General features: G+C 44.4%; 1 protein-coding gene and 1 pseudogene across 1 annotated transcript in view; one reads left to right on the forward strand and one right to left on the reverse strand.

Moving 5' to 3' along the window:
* Window positions 1–13261, forward strand: part of LOC120065917 — a 27175-nt pseudogene extending 13914 nt beyond the window's left edge.
* The window catches only part of fanci (FA complementation group I), a 20851-nt gene continuing 14968 nt past the window's right edge, over window positions 12798–18680 (reverse strand). The window contains exons 27-38 of the mRNA XM_039017741.1: window positions 18232–18348; window positions 18087–18138; window positions 17331–17458; window positions 16992–17057; window positions 15521–15617; window positions 15150–15334; window positions 15018–15074; window positions 14853–14912; window positions 14527–14604; window positions 14334–14429; window positions 14010–14111; window positions 12798–13680 (exon numbers count right to left, since the gene is read on the reverse strand). Coding sequence (XP_038873669.1) covers window positions 13618–13680; window positions 14010–14111; window positions 14334–14429; window positions 14527–14604; window positions 14853–14912; window positions 15018–15074; window positions 15150–15334; window positions 15521–15617; window positions 16992–17057; window positions 17331–17458; window positions 18087–18138; window positions 18232–18348 — 1101 coding nt within the window. The 3' untranslated portion in view covers window positions 12798–13617. The remainder of the gene's footprint in view (window positions 13681–14009; window positions 14112–14333; window positions 14430–14526; window positions 14605–14852; window positions 14913–15017; window positions 15075–15149; window positions 15335–15520; window positions 15618–16991; window positions 17058–17330; window positions 17459–18086; window positions 18139–18231; window positions 18349–18680) is intronic.

The raw sequence follows: 18680 nt of genomic DNA on the forward strand, positions 1-18680 counted from the left end.
TTTCCTTAATGCCTTGCATCCTTTCTCCTCGCCTCAAAATGCACTGGAGAAGAAGGTCCGTTGCGAGGGACACTAGGACAATTTCCTATATGGTGAAAAGTGAGTCAAGGAAATCCCATTGAGGAAGGGCCATAGTCCATTCCTTCTTACTTTACCAGGTGGTATCGTAAGTTGTGTGTGAAGATGTCGGGGGAGGAGAGCTGGTCGCCGGGGGCCAGCCAAAGCAGGCTGGCGATGCGGGTGACTCCCAAGCTGATGGGGCTGACGTGGGACGGCTTCCCCCTGCACTGCACGGAGCAGCATGGCTGGGGCAACCTGGTAAATCTAGAGGCGAAAGGACACCAGCAGTATGATCTCTATTATTGAATCTCTTGATCCTCTCCCTGATAATACTTTGTTAGTTACTTTTGATGTTGAGTCGTTATATACGAATATTCTACACGAGGGCGGTATTGAAGCTATGGAACCTGTTCTTCTGCAACGTGACCCTAATGAACTACCTTCCTGTGCACGCATTATAACATTGTCTGAAATAGTACTCACACACAACTACTTCATGTTTCTAAATGATTTCTTTATTCAGACGAAGGGTACTGCTATGGGATCCCCCATGGCTCCTAACTTTGCTAATTTGTAAGTGGGTTACATGGAGAAACAGTCAATTTTCAATCCTCTCAAAAATGTTTTCTTGCCTAACATCATTATTTGGAAATGGTATATTGATGATATTTTTGTTCTTTGGAGGGGTGATGCAAAACAGCTCCAGGCATTCCATGCTTTTCTTAACTCTTGTTCTGAGCATCTGAGATTTACTATGCAATCTGACACACGTCAAATTAGTTTCCTTGATCTTCTGATCTTGTGTGAGGATAATGTTCTATACACTGATCTTTACAGGAAATCTACTGATCGTAATAGTTTGTTGAGGGACTGATAGTTGTCACCCGCTTCCCTTGAAAAGCAGTTTGCCCTACATCCAATTCTGTTGAATCAAAATAATTTGCAAAAAACAATCAGATTTCGACAGAAATATAGCTGAGACCCAAAGAAAATTCAAGGAGAGGGGGTACAAAAATGGTCAGATTAATACTGCTATTGAGAAAATTCAAAACAAACCTGATAAAGGAATTTGATTCCTATGTGTTCGTTAACCAATTTAATTATAACAATGCAAACACTCTGTCAGTTTATAAGAATTTGTAAGGTTCTTATTTGCATAGAATAGACAAAGACCAGCCACCAAATTAATCAATAGCGTTTATTCTCGAGAGATCTCTACTCAAAAAAACATCTACATTAGTTTATATATCACACACAGCGTCATAGCTTTCTAAATGTCCCTCCTCTTCTTCGATAAGGACAAAGCTGACCAAAAGTCCATTCCAACACACTAACGCACATACATTACACACTATATCTGGATTATCTCCTGAAGTCTCACCACAGTTTATTACCACTTAGCTGACAGTTCCAGTCCCCCCCAGATACGGAAAACCTAGAGTGGCTCTTGCTGTCTTCTGTTATCTCCACAGAGTTATAGCTTGGTCGGTTCAAACATAGGTTAATGATCCACTTAGTTTTCTTTAGGCACACACAGACATTCCTTTCTTCCCATGTACATGCTACATAACCTCTTTCTTATGAACTAACATTATTTATCAATATAGAAAAACAGGGTAGAATTCAATTAGTTATAGTTAAATGTATACATCGTTTAGTCATTTATTCATAAAATTCATAACAACCGAGACATGATCTTTTTCAAGGACAGTCTCGCAAAAAGAAGCATTCATGCGTTCTAACTACCTGCTATTCGAAGTGCTCTGAAAAAATGAAGAGAATTGTTCACAAACATTGGCACATTCTAAGATCCGATGACAGTATCAGTAAGGTGTTTTCGGACCCTCCCTTGGTCGTATTCTCGCGAGGCAGAAATCTCTAAGATCAATTGGTAAACTCTGATTTACCACCCCAAGATATCCCTGCACAGCGTATATTTGGGCCCCTACCAGATGGAAACTACAAGTGTAATGGCTGCGCTCAATGCAATGGAACTTAGAAATGTAGATCCTTCAAACACCCCCAAACAGGGAAACAAATCCCAATCGAAGGTGTTATCACGTGCTCCACTAAGGCAGTTATTTATCTTATAACTTGTTCTTGTGGTAAAAATAATGTGTGTAAAACAAAGCGCAAATTAAAAATACGAATCTCAGAGCATCGTAGCAACATTAGGTGCAAAAACTCGACTTATCCAGCTGCGGACCACTTTTTGGGAAGCAAACCACTCGATTTAGTCCCTTCGTTATATCGGCATCGAACATGTAACCCTCCCTGGGAGAGGGGGTGACCTCAACCATTTATTGTTAAAACGAAAGGCTGCCTGGATCTTTAATTTAAAGACCCTTGCTCCCTTCGGCCTCAACGTAGACTTTGATCTGAAGCCATTCTTGTGATTCTTGTGATTTTGCTATTGTAAATGTTTGTAGGCCTATGTAGCCAAATTTGATCTATGATCGTATGCTATCCTTTCATGTTTTTGGTATGTTATTTTTATATCTGAGAATTAACCAATGATATCAGGCCACACCCGGCCATGATTACAGACACCTGTGTGTGTCCTTTGACACTATATAAACTAGTCACTCCACAGTGTTTGTCATTATACCCTGATGAAGACAGCTTGTCTGTTGAAACGTTGGTTATTAGGTAGTTAAATGATTGCATCTGAGCTCCAAGAGTGTGGCTCTCCTTTAATTTTTCATGGGGCCTGGCTGCAGGGACAACATGATGGAACCCCAGGGGGAGGATGCCACGGAGTGTGTGCCCCATAGGTAGGTCAGAACAACAAACAGCTCAGGGACACGGGCACCAGGGGAAATGCAGACAAAAGACAAAGGCAGCACAGGGATGAGTCAATAAGCCAATAAGCATTACTGAATGAATTAGTTTTAATCAGTCAACCTATTTATTTGTTATTTTTTTAGCAGTACATCACTGGGTGTACTATACGTGCATCCACCAGAGGAAGTGTGTGTGTGTGTGTGTGTGTATATATATATATGTGTGTGTGTGTATGTATGTTTCTGTGACTTGCAGGGCCATCAAGAGTGTACAGAGTACAGTCATGGCCAAAAGTTTTGAGAATGACACAAATATTAATTTCCACAAAGTTTGCTGCTTCAGTGTCTTTAGATATTTTTGTCAGATGTTACTATTGAATACTGAAGTATAATTACAAGCATTTCATAAGTGTCAAAGGCTTTTATTGACAATTACATGAAGTTGATGCAAAGAGTCAATATTTGCAGTGTTGACCCTTTTTCAAGACCTCTGCAATCCGCCCTGGCATGCTGTCAATTAACTTCTGGGCCACATCCTGACTGATGGCAGCCCATTCTTGCATAATCAATGCTTGGAGTTTGTGGGTTTTTGTTTGTCCACCTGCCTCTTGAGGATTGACCACAAATTCTCAATGGGATTGAGGTCTGGGGAGTTTCCTGGCCATGGACCCAAAATATCGATGTTTTGTTCTCTGAGCCACTTTTGCCTTATGGCAAGGTGCTCCATCATGCTGGAAAATGCATTGTTTGTCACCAAACTGTTCCTGGATGGTTGGGAGAAGTTGCTCTCGGAGGATGTGTTGGTACCATTCTTTATTCATGGCTGTGTTCTAAGGAAAAATTGTGAGTGAGCCCACTCCCATGGCTGAGAAGCAACCCCACACATGAATGGTCTCAGGATGCTTTACTGTTGGCATGACACAGGACTGATGGTAGCGCTCACCTTGTCTTCTCCGGACAAGCTTTTTTCCGGATGCCCCAAACAATTGGAAAGGGGATTCATCAGAGAAAATGACTTCACCCCAGTCCTCAGCAGTCCAATCTCTGTACCTTTTGCAGAATATCAGTCTGTCCCTGATGTTTTACCTGGAGAGAAGTGGCTTCTTTGCTGCCCTTCTTGACACCAGGCCATCCTCAAAGTCTTCGCCTCATTGTGCGTGCAGATGCACTCACACCTGCCTGCTGCCATTCCTGAGCAAGCTCTGTACTGGTGGTGCCCCGATCCCGCAGCTGAATCAACTTTAGGAGACGGTCCTGGCGCCTGCTGGACTTTCTTGTGCGCCCTGAAGCCTTCTTCACAACAATTGAACCGCTCTCCTTGAAGTTCTTGATGATCCGATAAATGGTTGATTTAGGTGCAATCTTATTGGCAGCAATATCCTTGCCTGTGAAGCAAGGATTTTTGTGCAAAGCAATGATGACGGCACGTGTTTCCTTGCAGGTAACCATTATTGACAGAGGAAGAACAATGATTCCAAGCACCACCCTCCTTTTGAAGCTTCCAGTCTGTTATTCGAACTCAATCAGCATGACAGAGTTATCTCCAGCCTTGTCCTCGTCAACACTCACACCTGTGTCAATGAGAGAATCACTGACATGATGTCAGCGGGTCCTTTTGTGGCAGGGCTGAAATGCAGTGGAAATGTTTTTGGGGGATTCAGTTCATTTGCATGGCAAAGAGGGACTTTGCAATTAATTGCAATTAATCTGATCACTCTTCATAACATTCTGGCGTATATGCAAATTGCCATCATACAAACTGAGGCACCAGCCTGTGAAAATTAATATTTGTGTCATTCTCAACTTTTGACCACGACTGTACTGTGTGCAGAAAGGTAAGGAGCAGCCTAGGTGTTTGGATAACGGCCTCTGATGACCTCATGCTGACCGACAGCTCGCTGTGGCAGACGGTAAAACCCTGTCGCACAAGCGTGAACACAGGATTGGTCTGTCTTCATGACACCTCCTGGATGACCGTTTTTAATAGCTGGAATGTATACATTCAATGATAACTGTGTAATAAAGAAGTACACACAGAAAATGAACTGCCCATATCAACCAGGAATTCTGTGCAAATATCAAATATGCTCTTCTGTCAAATAGTTCAACAGGTGGTTGTCTTTCCTGTGCTGACCTGTAGGTGGAGTTGAGTCATCTAGAGAGTGTCAGAGGAGAATGGCGGCAGCGTGACGAGGACCAAGAGAAATGAGGTGAACTGTCCTCTCCATAGAGATGGGACGAGGGCACACCTCCTCTCTTTGACATTGATCGATTCTTGTGGCAAGTGCACCCTCTCTGTGTTTCCCAACCCTGGTCCTTGAGTACCCCCAACAGTACACATTTTTATTGTAACCCTGGACAAGCACACCTTAACTAATCACCAAGCCCTCAATGACTTTGTCCAGGGCTACAATGAAATTGTGTACTTTTGGGCAACACTGCTCTCTCTATGGTCCGCCGCGACACCAACTATTACCGCAATGATCTTTAGGGTTAATGATCTTTAGGGTTGAGTAACCGGGTGGTAGCCGGCTAGTGATGGCTATTTAACAGTCTGATGGTCTTGTGATAGAAGTTGTTTTTCAGCCTCTCGGTCCCACCTTTGGTGCACCTGTACTGACCTCACCTTCTGGATGATAGCGGGGAGAACAGGCCATGGCTCGGGTGGTTGATTTCCTTGATTAACTTTTTGGTGTTCCTGTGACATCAGGTGCTGTAGGTGTCCTGGAGGGCAGGCAGTGTGCTCCCGGTGATGCGTTGGGCAGACCGCACCACCCTCTGGAGAGCCCTGCGATTGCTGGCGGTGCAGTTGCCGTACCAGGCGGTGATACAGCCCGCCTGGATGCTTTCAATTGTGTATCTGTAAAAGTTTGAGGGTCTTAGGGGCCAAGCTGAATTTCTTCAGCCTCCTGAGGTTGAAGAGGCGCTGTTGCACTCATAAATGCTTAAGAGACTGTTTTGGCTACAGGATGAAAACGAAAACAACGTGGGCAGCCCCTTCTCCAATGACTTTCTGTCCAAGATGGAGGACGGGACCCTGAGGGCGGGGCAGGGGGGCACCAACGCCACCCGGGCTTTGGAGATCAATAAGATCTCCTTCTGGAGGAACACTCAGAAAACACCTAGGCTCCACTGTATGTGGACCGTTGCATGTAAGAATGACTTCATAAATAGGAATTCAATTGACTTAATGGAGAAAACAATGGTTGAAGACATACTGCATTTACATTGCTAATCATCATGATCATACACAATAAAACATCTGAAAGGACTGATCCTACAGGGTTAAAGTACAGTTGTTATCATGTCTGTGTCCTGGCAGCTCCCAGAAGGTGGTGTGGCTGAGGAAAGGGGAGCTCCATCGCACTGTCAGCAGGCATGAGGAGGGGCAGTATGGCGCCACCTGCCCCAGGTCTTCACTGCGGGAACCGTCACCTGCAGGGCTGAGGAACCAACGTGGCTGACTGCCAGCAACACTCAGGTAAGAGAATAGAGAGAAAAAAATATGGGGGGGAAAGGGCGTAAGTGGACTGGACAATACAGATTTTTAATGGAACCACTGACATAGCCTTTGCGTGCTGTCTGTGCAGCGGGATCGAGTGGGCAGTGAGCTGAAGGCCATGGTACAGGGGCCCCCTGGGTACCACCTGGTGGGGATGGACGTGGACTGCCAGGAGCTGTGGATTGCTAACCGGGCTAGGAGAGGCCCACTTCGCTGGCATGCACAGTGAGACCTCACTCCTGGCACTGATACTCAGCTTGATGCAGCATTCATTTTATGAGAATCATCAGAAATGTGAGTTTCTGACAACTTCCAAACAATGTTTATGCAAGCGCCCAAGAAAGTCGACAATCTAATGGGGAACTCATGTTACAGAACATTCCCAGTCAGAATATTTAAGTGTCTGTTTGCATTTTGTCACAGATATATTTTTACACAACATACATCATGTTACAAAAGGTGGCATATATCTGAATACTTGAGAAATCCATTGACAAAAATAAATGTAGCCAGTTACTGTATGTCCATGCTGCACAGTGTTTGGCTGGATGACCCTGCAGGGCAAGAAGAGCCAGGGCACTGACTTGTACAGCCGCACCGCCGACACGGTGGGCATCAGCCGCGAGCATGCCAAGGGCTTCAACTACAGGCGCATCTACAGAGCCGGGCAGCCCTTTGCCAAGTGCCTGCAATTCAACCTCAGCCAGCCGTAGGCCACCAGCAATCTGGCAGATGTATGCCCTCATCAAGGGCCTAGGCAGGTACAGGAAGGATAGTGGTGGATCGGATTTAGTTAGTGATGACCCTCTGTGTCTGAAATGTCACGCTTGGAAATATAATGTACCATTTCAGACGCAGACCTAGTGATCAAAGCGCTTCAGATTGTAAGGATGAGGGCGGGGGTAACTCACCTCATCCACTACCAGTGTGTAGTATCACAGAGGGGTACAGGACAGTTAAGATTATGGCAGTTCAGAGCTATACTGTGAAAGTCATAAAGTAATCTCTGCTTGCTCTTTTGGAGGTGTAAGCTTGGATCTAAGCACTTTAAATGCATCTACACTGAACAAATATAAACGCAAGATGTTAAGTGTTGGTTTCATGAGCTGAAATAAAAGATCCCAGAAATGTTCCAATGCACAACTTATTTCACTCAATTTTGTGCACAAATTTGTTTACGTCCCTGTTAGTGAGCATTTCTCCTTTTCCAAGATAATCCATCCACCTGACGGGTGTGGCATATCAAGATGCTGATTAAACTGCATGATCATTACACAGGTGGACGACCTTGTGCTGGGGACAAAAGTGTTGTCACACAATGGCACAGATGTCTCATTTTGAGGGAGCGTACAGTTGGCATGCTGACTACAGGAATGTCCACCAGCGCTGTTGCCAAATAATTTAATGTTCTGTACCATAAGCCGCCTCAAACGTCATTTTAGAACATTTGGCAGTATGTCCAACCGGCCACACAACCACAGACCATGTGTAACAGTATAGCTTCTGTCCCTCTCTCTGCCCCTACCTGGGCTCAAACCAGGGACCTTCTGCACACATAGACAACAGTCACCCTTGAAGCATCGTTACACATCGCTCCACAAAAGCCGCGGCTCTTGCAGAGCAAGGGGTACAACTACTTCAAGGTCTCAGAGCGAGTGACGTCACCGATTGAAACGCTATTAGCGCGCACCCTGCTAACTAGTTAGCCATTTCACACTGGTTACATAAGCATGCCAAGAATTTCTGCAAAAACTACCATCTCTGGGAAGCTCCTCTGCGTGCTCTTCGTCCTCACCAGGGTCTTGATCTGACTGCAGTTTGGCATCGTAACCGACTTCAGTGAGTAAATGCTCACCTTCGATGGCCACTGGCACGCTGGAGAAGTGTGCTCTTCACAGATGAATCCCGGTTTCAACTGTACCAGCCAGATGGCATTGTGTGGGTGAGCGGTTTGCTGATGTCAACGTTGCGAACAGAGTGCCCCATGGTGGGGTTATGGTATGGGCAGTCATAAGCTACGGACAATGAACACAATTGCATTTTATTGATGGCATTTTGCACAGAGACACCGTGACGAGATCCTGAGGCCCATTGTCATGCCATTCATCCACTGCCATCCCCTCATATTTCAGCATGATAATGCACAGCCCCATGTGGCAAGGATCTTTACACAATTCCTGGAAGCTGAAAATGTCCCAGTTCTTCCATGGCCTACATACTCACTAGACATGTCACTCATTGAGCATGTTTGGGATGCTCAGTTTGGCTTTCAACTTGCTCTTGAAAGTTGTAATATTAGAATGCACAAGGTGCACTTTCGAAATGGGGTAGTGCATCATCAGTTTTGCTCTTGTCATGTCAGTCATTGCAGACCTTAGAACTATTTATAACTTGTCAGAAATGTCTAGATCATCTAACCCATGTCAGCTGTTTTTTAGCTAGGTTTTTTTATTTTTTATTATTTTTTTATTTTTTTATTAAATTTTATCCCCTTTTCTCCCCAATTTTCGTGGTATCCAATCGCTAGTAATTACTATCTTGTCTCATCGCTACAACTCCGGTACGGGCTCGGGAGAGACGAAGGTCGAAAGCCACGCGTCCTCCGAAGCACAACCCAACCAAGCCGCACTGCTTCTTAACACAGCGCGCCTCCAACCCGGAAGCCAGCCGCACCAATGTGTCGGAGGAAACACCGTGTACCTGGCCCCCTTGGTTAGCGCGCACTGCGCCCAGCCCGCCACAGGAGTCGCTGGAGCGCGATGAGACAAGGATATCCCTACCGGCCAAACCCTCCCTAACCCGGACGACGCTAGCCCAATTGTGCGTCGCCCCACGGACCTCCCGGTCGCGGCCGGCTGCGACAGAGCCTGGGCGCGAACCCAGAGACTCTGGTGGCGCAGCTAGCACTGCGATGCGATGCAGTGCCCTAGACCACCCGGGAGGCCGTAGCTAGGTTTTTTAACCCATAGATTTTGTTGTAATGTTTGTCACTCAAATATCAAATGAATACACATTAGACATGGCAAAATGTATATAATTGCAAGACAATGAGCTTTAAAACTGTAAAATGTTCTCTGCACCGCATGACAAAATGTGTAGAATTGCAGGAAATAAGCTTTAAACCTGCTAAATGTTCTCTCCACCAAGAAGAGGGATGTGAACAGTTTCTGTCATGAACAGTGCTTGTGCCATAGAAATACATGTGGTGTGTGCATGGGGGGTGCGGGATGTTCCCTAATGCTGGAAGGGGGGCCTGAGTGAAAAAGTTTGGGAACCCCTGATAAGACTTTATTACCCCCTTGGGGAAATGTGGTTTGCGGCTTTGTGCATACATAAAAACACATAATCAAAGGACATACAGACAAATACAGGAAGAAAAAGTGAAATTCATGAGTGATCGATGATCATCATTATCAGGTTCCTTCAGTTCTGCAAAAAAACAAAGGTATAGTGGTTAGAGATACTACATGACCAAAAGTATATGTGGACACCTGCTCGTCGAACATCTCATTCCAAAATCATGGGCATTAATATGGAGTTGGTCCCCCCTTTGCTGCTATAACAGCCTCCACTCTTCTGGGAAGGCTTTTCACTAGATGTTGGAACATTGCTGCGGGGACTTGCTTCCATTCAGCCACTAGCATTAGTGAGGTCGGGCACTGATGTTAGCTGTTTAGGCCTGGCTCGTAGTCAGTGTTCTAATTCATCCCAAAGGTGTTCGATGGGGATGAGGTCATGGCTCTATGCAGGCCAGTCAAGTTCTTCCACACCAATCTCGACAAACGATTTCTGTATGGACCTTGCTTTGTGCACGGGGGCATTGTCATGCTGAAACAACTTTTGTTGCCACAAAGTTGGAAGCACAGAATCGTCTAGAATGTCATTGTATGCTGTATCGTTAAGATTTCCCTTCACTGGAACTAAGGGGCAGTTAACCGGGGAAGCTCTAGCAGGGCAGAAATTTGACAAACTGACTTGTTGGAAAGGTGGCATACTATGACGGTGTCACGTTGAAAGACAATCAATCAAATGTATTTATAAAGCCCTTTTTACATCCGCTGATGTCACAAAGTGCTATACAGAAACCCAGCCTAAAACCCCAAACAGCAAGCAATGCAGATGTAGAAGCACGGTGGCTAGGAAAAACTCCCTAGAAAGGCAGGAACATAGGAAGAAACCTAGAGAGGAACCAGGCTCTGAGGGGTGGCCAGTCCTCTTCTGGCTGTGCCAGGTGGAGACTAACGGTACATGGCCAAGATGTTCAAATGTTCATAGATGACCAGCAGGGTCAAATAATAATAATCACAGTGGTTGTAGAGGGTGCAACAGGTCAGCACCTCAGGAGTAAATGTTAGTTGGCTTTTTATAGCTGATCATTCAGAGTTAGAGACAGCAGGTGCGGTACAGAGAGTCGAAATTAGCAGGTCCGGGACAAGGTAGCTGTAGCCATTCTACTGCCAATGTTTGTCTTTGGAGATTGCATGGATGTGTGCTCAATTTTATACACCTGTCAGCAACGGGTGTGACTGAAATAGCCGAATCCACTCATTTGAAGGGGTGTCCACATACTTTTGGTGATGTAGTGTATTTTTGAACCGGGCAATAATGTCAGCTTTGTATGAACTGAAGTCCTTCACAAACACTGACCCTGAATTCCAAATCGACCCACTAGCCCTTCCCCCCTAGATACCCCTGTAGATCTGGCTAGGAACACACATTTTCACATTCTATCTCACCCACTCATTATTTGGGTGTGCAGTTCTATCAGAAGATGAAGTGGGAGGTGGCAGGCCAGTGTTTGTGGTCTGGAGGTACGTTCAACAAGCTGGAGAACATCGCCCACCCAGCTCAGCCGGCCACCCCTGTCCCGGGCTGCAGGATCAGCAGAGCACTGGAGCCTCAGACCGTGAAGGATGAGGTCTGGAGAACTTATGCAAAACACAATCATAAAAGCACATAAAATGTACATAATTATAACACACACACGTAACACACTCAATCATAAGACAGACTGTCTGACACTCAAACACACACTTGTTGTAGATGAAGAGATTAACGTGTGTGTGTGTCAGTTCATCACCAGCAGGGTGAACTGGGTGGTACAGAGCTCGGTGGTGGACTACCCCCACTCTTATGCTGGTGGCCGTACGCTGACTGATGGAGGAGCATGACATTGACGGATGCTTCTGTATTAGTATTCATAATGAGGTGCGCTACCTGGTCCGCAGTGAAGACCGCTACTGTGCAGCACTGGCTCTGCAGATCACCAACCTGCTCACACGGTCAGTAGTACTGCCCTAGCTCATACACTGTCTCCTGCTGACCTCTTGCCAGGTCACCCTAGCAAAAGATCTTACATCAATGGTCTTTTCGGGCTAAATAATACATAAATGATCATGTGGTCATTTAAATGGTTGGGATGTAGCTAATTGTAAGTTAAAATTGAAAGTATTGTCATTCATAGCCCGTGAATTACTCATTTTACATAATGTCTCAAACGTCTGTTCAATAAGCTGCTTATGTGTTCGTCCATCTTTTATCGTTGTGCTTTAAGTTTGTTTGCCCATGCGCTGAGTATGCAGGGCATGCCCCAGTCATTGGCTTTCTTCAGTGCCGTGGACATTTACCAGTGTCTGAGCAAGGAGGTGACCATGGACTGTGTGACTCCCTCCAACCCCACAGGGCTGGAGTGCAGATATTGCCTACCATAGGGTGTCATGTATATCATCATTGTACTTCATTCTTTAAAGTCTTTGCGTTGCAATATTGTAGTGTGAATGTGATGGAAATCAAATCTATACTTTACATAAAATATAAACTCAACATGGAACAATTTCAACTATTTTACTGAGTTAGTTCATATAAGGATTGACATCGGTCAATTGAAATAAATGAATTAGGCCCTAATCTATGGACTTCGCATGACTGGGAAGGGGCACAGCCCCACCCACTGGGGAGCCAGGCCCAGCCAATCAGAATGAGTTTTTCCTCACAAAAGTGCTTTATTACAGAAATACTCAGTTTCATTAGCTGTCCGGGTGGATGGTCTCAGACGATCCCTAAGGTGAAGAAGCTGGATGTGGGGGTCCCCGATTGGCGTGGTTACATGTGATCGGCGAATTCTTTAAAATTACATAGGAGGCACCTTGTGATAAAGAAATTAATGTTAAATTCTCTGGCAACAGCTCTCTGGTGGACATTCCTGCAGGCAACATGGCAATTGCACGCTCCCTGTAACCTTGAGACATCTGTGGCATTGTTGTGACAAAACTGCACATTTTAGAGTGGCCTGTTATTGTCCCCAGCATATAGTGCACCTTTGTAATGATCATGCTGTTTAATCAGCTTCTTGATATGCCACACCTGTAAGGAGGATGGATTATCTTGGCAAAAGAGAAATGCTCACCAACAGATGTAAACAAATTTATGCACAAAATCTGAGAGAAATAAGCTTTGTGCACATGGAACATTTATTTCAGTTCATGAAACATGGGACCTACATGTTGCGTTTCTTTTAATTCAGTATATAAAGTTGTATGTTGCTTTTACAAACCATGTTACCTCAAAATGTATACAGCAGCTTTGGCTGTTCAAAACACTAGAAAAAAACACCGATACCAGATGGAAGTAGTGTTGACTGGCAGTGAACACACAAATGGGCAACAAAAAAAGATTGTAAAGTAACAAACATGTTTTACATAGTGGCATTTTTACTGTAAATTAATAAATACAGCAGAAATGCTCTTGCATGCTCTCAATCTGCTTTTAACAAATGATCATAATGCAAAACATCGTTTTTTATCTCTCTGTACAGTATGTATACCTAGAATAACAACACATTGACTCTTCACAGGTGAGGCCCTGGACATATACCAAATCAGACATCCCCAAAGGCTCTCTGGGAAAAGGGAAATAACAGGGTGAACCGAGCAGTCCTCTATGATGTAGCTAGTGCAGCCAGAGGCTTCATGGGATAGATACACAGGTCCTCCAGAGCTGCCCCAACCCAGCCACTGAGTCATCAAACCAATGACGCCAATAGGAACTACTGGTTCTATGCAGGTTCATGATGAGGCACTAAATAGAAGTGCCAATAAGAAACACAAATGTTTGTTTTCTGTTGCAAAACATTTTGCTACGGTGTGGCCTAATGAGCACAACCCAACTCAACAGATCATCAGAATGCATCCGGATGAATGGGGGCAACTCCAGACTGATTAAGAGAGGAGTGTACTGAGAGGTTTAGAAGGGCCAGGGTATTATTGATTTCCATTACTGCTTCTTCCTCTTCTTCTTGGGCTCCTGGCTCTGCTCTGGCTCCTGGGAGGCTATGGTCTAAAGGGAGAGGAGAGACAAACCAGAACTTACACATGTATCCTCCTCAAAACGCACTTGGATATGTGGTGTCAGACACTGACGAAATGAATGACTTCAGCTCAGACCATTGGGTCTGGGAAAGACACAAAAACAATCCATGGAGTTCAAACTTTTGAATGTGGGCGATAGCAGTAGATGTGAGGAATGCGGGAGTATGGACAGGACTAATTAAGCATTAGTGAATTTGGTGTGACAAGTCATGATGGAGCTGAGTGAATAGGAGACAATCAAAGTTTTAGACCGCCGTCATCTATACAGTATGTGTCAGTGGTATGGTTGATGCTCACTTGCTGACTGTTGTCGTGCTCCTGCAGCGCTGCCTCCAGAGTGGCTGCGTTGATGCGGAAATCTCTGGACGTGCTCAGTTTCATGTACTGCATCAGGTTCACCTACACAACAATAACACCCAGACACCTGTTTCTCACTGTAGTTACAATAATGCAGTGCTTTGGTTAGTTCTGGAGATTGGTCTGTTACTGAGAAGTGCCCATACGCCTCTATATCTTCTATTGTGTCCTCCATTCCAGATCTGGATTTGTCTGGTTACAAGCAGCTATACTCATCAATTCAATGTGAGACAATCTCCCATCCCAAACCACTCCCTTACATACCTTTGATTTCTTGGAGAGGGTGATGAGGTATTTCTCGTACTGTTCTATACTGTAGATCAGGTTGGGAATGGCCTTGGTCTCACGTAGGAGTTTGGCCTTGAGAATGGGAGAACAGCACACATAGCTTTAGTTAGACCAAGGCTCCGAAGATCAGTTGAAGTGGTTGTAAATAAAAGGTCTAACAAATTCTTACTGATGCTGTAGCTGTGGCCTCCCCCTCCTTTTTCTTCTTCTTTTTATCATCTGCACTTCCACCGGCCAGCTCACCACTCTGCAGGAAAACACACATCTCAAAGGTCATAACAACAAAGACCTCCTAGCTAGAGGACAGTGTCAACAAGAAAGGTTTTATTAGCATTTGCACTGGGTGAAAGTCTATCCCTTGCTGAAAAAAACAGGTGCAGACACTTAGTAAATCTGGCCCATACTGTCAAATGTCGAGGACAGAAGCAATCGATGCCACCTGCTGGCAGACAATGGCTGATGGGGAGGCTAGATTACATCAACACGAGGCTATACCTGCACGTAGGTGATGAAGGAGTAGCACTGTGGAGTCAGGTGAGAGCCGGACAGCTTGACCTGGAAATACAGGGGTATTAGGGATTTTAGTGGACACACGCACACCTGGGGCTCATATGACAGGTAAAACAGTAAATGTACATTGGGACAATGCTGCAGACTCACCAGCTTCTCCACGCGTGCTGGGAGCAGGCCCTGTTGGCCTGAGCACAGTTGGATATACTGCAAAGGAAAAGATAAGTGGGTAATTAATTTTAGAGGGAAAATAGTAGGTAGGTATAGTGAAGTCAGACTTACATATTTGACCAGATTGGTGAGGATGGTGTATGTACGGCTCAGCTCTCCCAGCAGTGTGTTGGTGCAGACTCCAGATGGCAGAGCGGTCTGGACCAGCTCGTTCAGGGCCGTCAGGAGAGTCCCCAGCTGCAGCGTCAGCGCCTTCTCCACTGGGTCCTGCTGGCCTGCAGCCTGGGTGGCATCACCTGGAAACACACACATGAAGATGAAGGACAAAGATGGTGCATGTGTGTGTGTGTGCAGACAGAACAGGGATAGACAGAAAGACAGACTAGGGCAACTACCACATTCACACACAGGTTACACATATCCTCTCCCCTGCTACTCATCCTTCCCAGTTGAGGACTAGTCATGCTGTGTGTGTACCGTACCAGAGCTGAGCCTGTCAGGGACCAACTGGCCTTTCTTCTTGGTGATCAGCCAGTCCACCTCATCCAATACTTTCCCCACCTGAGACAGCACCAGGAGCTGAAAGAAGAGAAATAGGACATTAAAGGTTAAGTAAGAATTTTGTCCACTAATGTACCGAAATGTCTATTATACAGTGGATTCGGAAAGTATTCAGACCCCTTCAGCTTTTCCACATTGTTACGTTACAGCTTAAAATGGCTCAAATACAATTTTCTTCATCAATCTACACACAATACCCCATAATGACAAAGCAAATACTTTTTTAAATATTTTTTTTATAGATTTCAGAAAATGTATTAATAAAAAACAGATACCTTATTTACATAAGTATTCAGACCCTTTGCTTTGAGACTCGAAATTGAGCTCAGATGCATCCTGTTTCCATTGATCATCCTTGAGAGATGTTTCTACTACTTGATTGGAGTTCACCTTTGTTAAAGTCAACTGATTGGACATGATTTGGAAAGGCACACACTTGTCTTTATAAGGTCCCACAGTTGTCAGAGCAAAAAGCAAACATGAGGTCAAAGGAATTGTCCGTAGAGCTCCGAGACAGGATTGTGCTGAGGCACAGATCTGGGGAAGGGTATCAAAAAATGTCTGCAGCATTGAAGGTCCCCAAGAAAACAGTGACCTCCATCATTCTTAAATGGAAGAAGTTTGAAACCACCAAGACTCTATCTAGCGCTGGCTGCCCGGCCAAACTGAGAAATTGGGGGAGAAGGGCCTTGGTCAGGGGGGTGACCAAGAACCCAAAGTTGCTTCAACAAAGTACTGAGGAAAGGGTCTGAATACTTACGTAAATGTGATATTGCCGTTTATGTTTAATACATTTGCACAAATTTCTAAAAACCTGTTTTTTGCGTTGTCGTTATGGGGTATTGTGGGTAAATTGATGTGGAAAAAAACGATTTAATCAATTTTAGAATAAGGCTGTAACGTAACAAAATGTGGAAAAAGTCAAGGGGTCTGAATACTTTCTGAATGCACTGTATATAAATAGTTACAGATTAGTGAAGGCCATCATGTAGTTATTTTGTTAAATACTTTCCCCTATTAACTGAAATCGAACTTTTTCAAATCCATTTTAGCTGTCGCGCTAGGTGTTTGGTCCGAACAGATTCACAAATCATGGGAATTTGTCACGCAATGCAGACCCTCCGAGGGCCCTGTTCCCTCCGTGGCTAAAGCCAGTGTAAGAAACGTGCCAAGGTAAGTCTTGTAGATCTTGAAGGATGGGATAGGTATAATCTGTCTAAAATCCTGCCGAGTATTCCAAAAGCTAAATGGACAATGGACATAACTGTGAAGTTAACACAAAGAATTTACTTTTAGATCTACACGTGCCTAGGGGTAAGGGTCAATTAGGCAGGAAGGGTGAGACACAATAACACTTTGCATTTAAAAGGCAGGTAGGTAAGCGCCACTCACTGTTGTCGGCGCAGCGGTCTTCATGTTGACGATGGCAAAGTGAGACTGCTTCTCCACTTCCAAATCCTGTTATTGTATAATTAAACCACAACAGTATGGCTACAGTAAAACAGGATTGGGGTCAATTCCACTTCAATTCAGGAAGAAATTGAATTTCAGTTTAATTCCTGAATTAACGCAATTGAAATTGACCCCGACCCTGTAGTAAGGCTAAAACAGCGTTGACATTTTTTCTCTGATCATAATGATTTATTGTTTTGGGTCAAATACTATGACCATCTGAAGGCTGTTGTCAGTGAGATTGCCTGGTGATACAGTGCGGTCTGTAGCAGTCGGTACCTGGTCGATGTCTCCCAGCTGACTGTGTATGTCTTGACAAAGCTCCCACAACAGACTGACGGGACTCTTGTAGAGCACGTGCAGACTGAAGAGCAGGGAGAGCAGGCCTTTACTGAACGCTACGTCCTCTGAAGGGAGGGAGGAAAAGAAAGCCGGAGAGAGGGAGTGAGTGAGCGAGCGAAAGATTGAGGGAGGGAGTAAGAGAAAAAAGAGGGAGGGAGTGAAAGAGGAAAAGAAAGGAAAAAGAGACATAACCACTACCCGTTCTATTAAATGCAGAACTCCTAGCAGCATTAATGCCAAACTGATTCTTAGGAACAAAAGCTCTTGCGTATGTTGTGACAGAATTCAAATGGCTCCATTGTGTCAGTTCAGACCTGTTCAATCTGCAGTGTTTTAAAATCAATTAATTGAATTTTTATCAAAATTGCAATATTGATGTGCAATATCTCATGCCATGAGAGTAACATTCTAACTTAATAAGGGTCCCCTAGGAAACTCTGACCAACACTTTCGTTCCTACAACGTCTACTGTACCTGGCCTTTTCATTAGTTGTAATGCCAAACACCAACCATAGAATCGGAATACATATTTTATTTCTATGGTTCCAACAATTCACCAAAGGGTTTTAAATCTAAATCACAATAGTTGGTAAAAATAAATAAAAGCAATTTGATTATTTGCCCATATCATGCAGCCTTGGGCCTAGGGTTCAAAACGGCAACACTTTACCTTGACTGTTGCCATTTACTCACCAAAGCTGGTCTCCTTGCAGATTTTCACTGTCCAGGTGATCATTTGAACAAACTGGGAGAGAGAGAGGGGAGAGTGAGCAGGAGGCCTAGCCCACTCATCCGAGTCCTCACTGGCTCTATGAAGTGCACTTGGGAGGGTGCCTACCTGCTGGGAGGAGGGTTCTAGCTGGCGTGAGAGCACACTCAGGATGTTTACCAGGAGCTGAGCCTCCTTGCTGTTGAAGTCCTCCTCCCCTCCACTCAGCTGGGTAAACAGTGACCTCTATGGATGTACAGGGCAACAGTGTTAATTTTGGCACTTTTCTTTTAGATTTAGCCTCGTCTTAATCATTTTTGTAAATACCTTTTCATTTTAGTCACATCACATTTTGTATTGTCTCTGTATTGTAATCACTGACTTCCATGTGCACAAACATACAGTACCAGTCAAAGGTTTGGACACCTACTCATTCAAGGTTTTTTCTTTATTTGTACTATTTTCTACATTGTAGAATAATAGTGAAGACATCAAAACTATGAAATAACACATGAAATCATGTAGTAACCAAAAAAAGTGTTAAATCAAGATATATTTTATATTTAACATTCTTAAAA

Source organism: Salvelinus namaycush, chromosome 21 (assembly GCF_016432855.1).
Source record: "Salvelinus namaycush isolate Seneca chromosome 21, SaNama_1.0, whole genome shotgun sequence".
Taxonomy (NCBI): Eukaryota; Metazoa; Chordata; class Actinopteri; order Salmoniformes; family Salmonidae; genus Salvelinus; species Salvelinus namaycush.